The sequence below is a fragment of the Palaemon carinicauda genome, chromosome 36 (genome assembly GCF_036898095.1).
Source record: "Palaemon carinicauda isolate YSFRI2023 chromosome 36, ASM3689809v2, whole genome shotgun sequence".
Taxonomy (NCBI): domain Eukaryota; kingdom Metazoa; phylum Arthropoda; class Malacostraca; order Decapoda; family Palaemonidae; genus Palaemon; species Palaemon carinicauda.
The window spans coordinates 6,572,461-6,575,161 of NC_090760.1; the positions used below are offsets into that span (position 1 = coordinate 6,572,461).

At 34.5% G+C, this 2,701-nt stretch overlaps 1 protein-coding gene across 1 annotated transcript in view; it reads left to right on the forward strand.

Annotated features, from left to right (window-relative positions):
* The first annotated feature begins 357 nt into the window (after window positions 1-357).
* Window positions 358-2,701, forward strand: part of LOC137628313 (uncharacterized) — a 41,054-nt gene continuing 38,710 nt past the window's right edge. The window contains exons 1-2 of the mRNA XM_068359475.1: window positions 358-586; window positions 1,436-1,563. Coding sequence (XP_068215576.1) covers window positions 441-586; window positions 1,436-1,563 — 274 coding nt within the window. The 5' untranslated portion in view covers window positions 358-440. The remainder of the gene's footprint in view (window positions 587-1,435; window positions 1,564-2,701) is intronic.

Consider the following 2,701-nt stretch of genomic DNA (forward strand, 5'->3'; position numbering starts at 1 on the left):
CTGTGACTATTTATTAATTTATTTAAACAATGTACAAATATACTGATAAACATATAGTTACATCTACATCAGTTATACTCTCTCAGATATAAGAAAATTCATCTGAAGATTTTTCTATTGCTAGTGGTCAATGTATTTACCCCCTGGTAGTCTCTCCTTGGTTGCTAAATGCTGCTCTAGAAGAATACAATAAATTATTTTTTTATAAGTCATATTCATAATTACAGGATAGAAATCCAAATGTAATTCCTAGAACATACTATAATGCATCTACACAATAGGTAAAATGTCTATTACTCATCAACAAATCTTATATAAAATTATCATTCATGATACTAATAATCCTTTACAGCTTCGTCACTCCAGTGGCACTGAAGAGTAAATCCAACACAGAACTGAAGGAGATTTTAGTACCTAACTATGAATTAGCATACGCCAACATGAAAGGCAGAGAAATGGTAGTGTCAGCCCTAGACAGCCCTCCCTTCGTCATAATGGGAAACCTACACCCAGAAGTTAGCGGAGATGTCAACACCGGAACAGATTTTTTATTTGTCGAAGCCATGGGAAAGACTCTCAATTTCACGTAAATATTATGAGACTTTTTACTTATCACTTTGATTGGCTCATACATCAAAGGAATGAAATATATATTAGATTATGGTTCTATTTGTACCATAAATGAGGAGCCCACTGTAGGTATATGTATATCTTATTTCACATAAATATCATGAAGCTTTTTAATTACCTCTTTAATCAGCTCTTACATCAAAGGAAAGAAATATACATTAGGTTATGCTGCCATTAGTATCCTAAATGAGGAGCCCACTGTATGTATATATATATATATTATGTATTTATTTACGTTTATAGGGAAAGTATTGTCCCTTGCTGAAAAATCATTAAGTCTTTTAGTTATGTCTTTGATCAGCTCTTATATCGGAAGAAAAAAAATCTGAATTAGATTATGTCTCTGTTGGTATCGTAAATGGGGAACCTACTATAGGTATATGCATAGCTAATTTCACATAGATATCATCATTTTTTTCTAATTATCTCTTTGATCAGCTCATATTATATCAAAGGAAACAAATATACATTAGATTATGTTTCCATTAGTATCATGATTGAAGAGCCCACTGTATGTATATGTATATCTTTATTTGTTTATGTTTATACGGAAAGCATTGTCTCTCGCTTAAACGTTCCGTCAAGTGTCCATTTATGTGCTTCACTTCAGTTTTGAGTCTCCTTATATCTTAAAGTTAACTGAATTCTTACCAAGTGCTATTTAGTTTGATAACCCTTAAAATTGTGACATTTTGTGCATTTAATTATTTCCATGCACGTTTAAACTAGCTCGCCATTAATGAAAATATATCTTACGTATATTATAAAGCAAAATGAGATTTAATAATCATTATGAAATTTTCAGCTTCCGGACCGTACAGCCGGAAGACGGTAACTACGGATACCCGCAAGAGGACGGGTCAGTCACAGGGATGATCGGAATGGTAGCCAGACGAGAAGCTAATATCGCCTTAGGTGGTATTGCTGTCAATGGTAAGTTTCTCGTTATGTAATGACTTTGAATGATATTAGAATATTATTTACATTTAAAGGTTTAAAGGCCACTAATGAATGGCAGAGGCAAGGGACAGGGACATTGCCCTATCAAGCAGGACAATGCCCTAGAGACTGACCAGATATGCATATGATCACCACACATGCCCCCTCTCCACCCATAGGATCAAGGAGGGCCAGACAATGGCTGCTGATGACTCAGCAGATGAACCTATAGGTTCCCCCAAACCCCCCATCCTTAGCTTACAAGGATGGTGAGGTTGTAGCGACCAAAGCAGCTAACGAGTTTGAGCGGGACTCGAACCCTAGTCTGGCGTTCACCAGTCAGGACGTTACCACAATCCTTATCCTTATCCTTATCCTCTTGATATAACTCGAGGATTAAAGGTACCTTAACATGGTGAAATGTTTGTGTGTCGCCATGATCAGCTAAGCTGTATTTGTCAGGGCCACCTATACTAGGTTGGTTTGCTGTAAGCTATCAGAGTAAAGTTGTCCACCATCACCAATCCGCAGTGGCTAGCGTTGTGATGAAAAGTGGCAAAACTCCCAGACATGAATAAGGACATGTCTGAGGCCTTTGTCCTGCAGTGGATGAGAAACGGCTGCATTTGTTGTTGTTGTTGTTGTTGTTCATAGTGGGTCGATATGATGGTTTGTAATTGTGATGTTTATCATATAAGTAACATAATCATTGTTAATTAAATTACCTGAATCATTGTTATAAATAATTTTTTTTTAAATTTGGTAATGGAATTACCATTAATACTATTTTTTTTCTCCAAATGCTTTAACATTTTCATTATGTCTTTTCTTTTTATTAATTTTGGGATAAAAAGTCTCTGCCATCTCTTCTCTACACATGTAAAATCCTTTATAAGAAAAAGAATAATTTGAGCAAAATTTATTTGAATTATATTTCTTCTTTTACTATCTAAATGTTTTAATTTCAAGTTTATGTTTCCCTTTAGGAGAAAATATGTGTTATTCATAAGGTAATGAGAACAGGTTATATTCTAGATTAGAAATACCCCTTAGTGTTTAATTTTCAGTTATCTTCTTCATTTTCTTCCTAAAGAGCATCTCAAGATTTGGGTCAATATCTCAGTTTCCAATT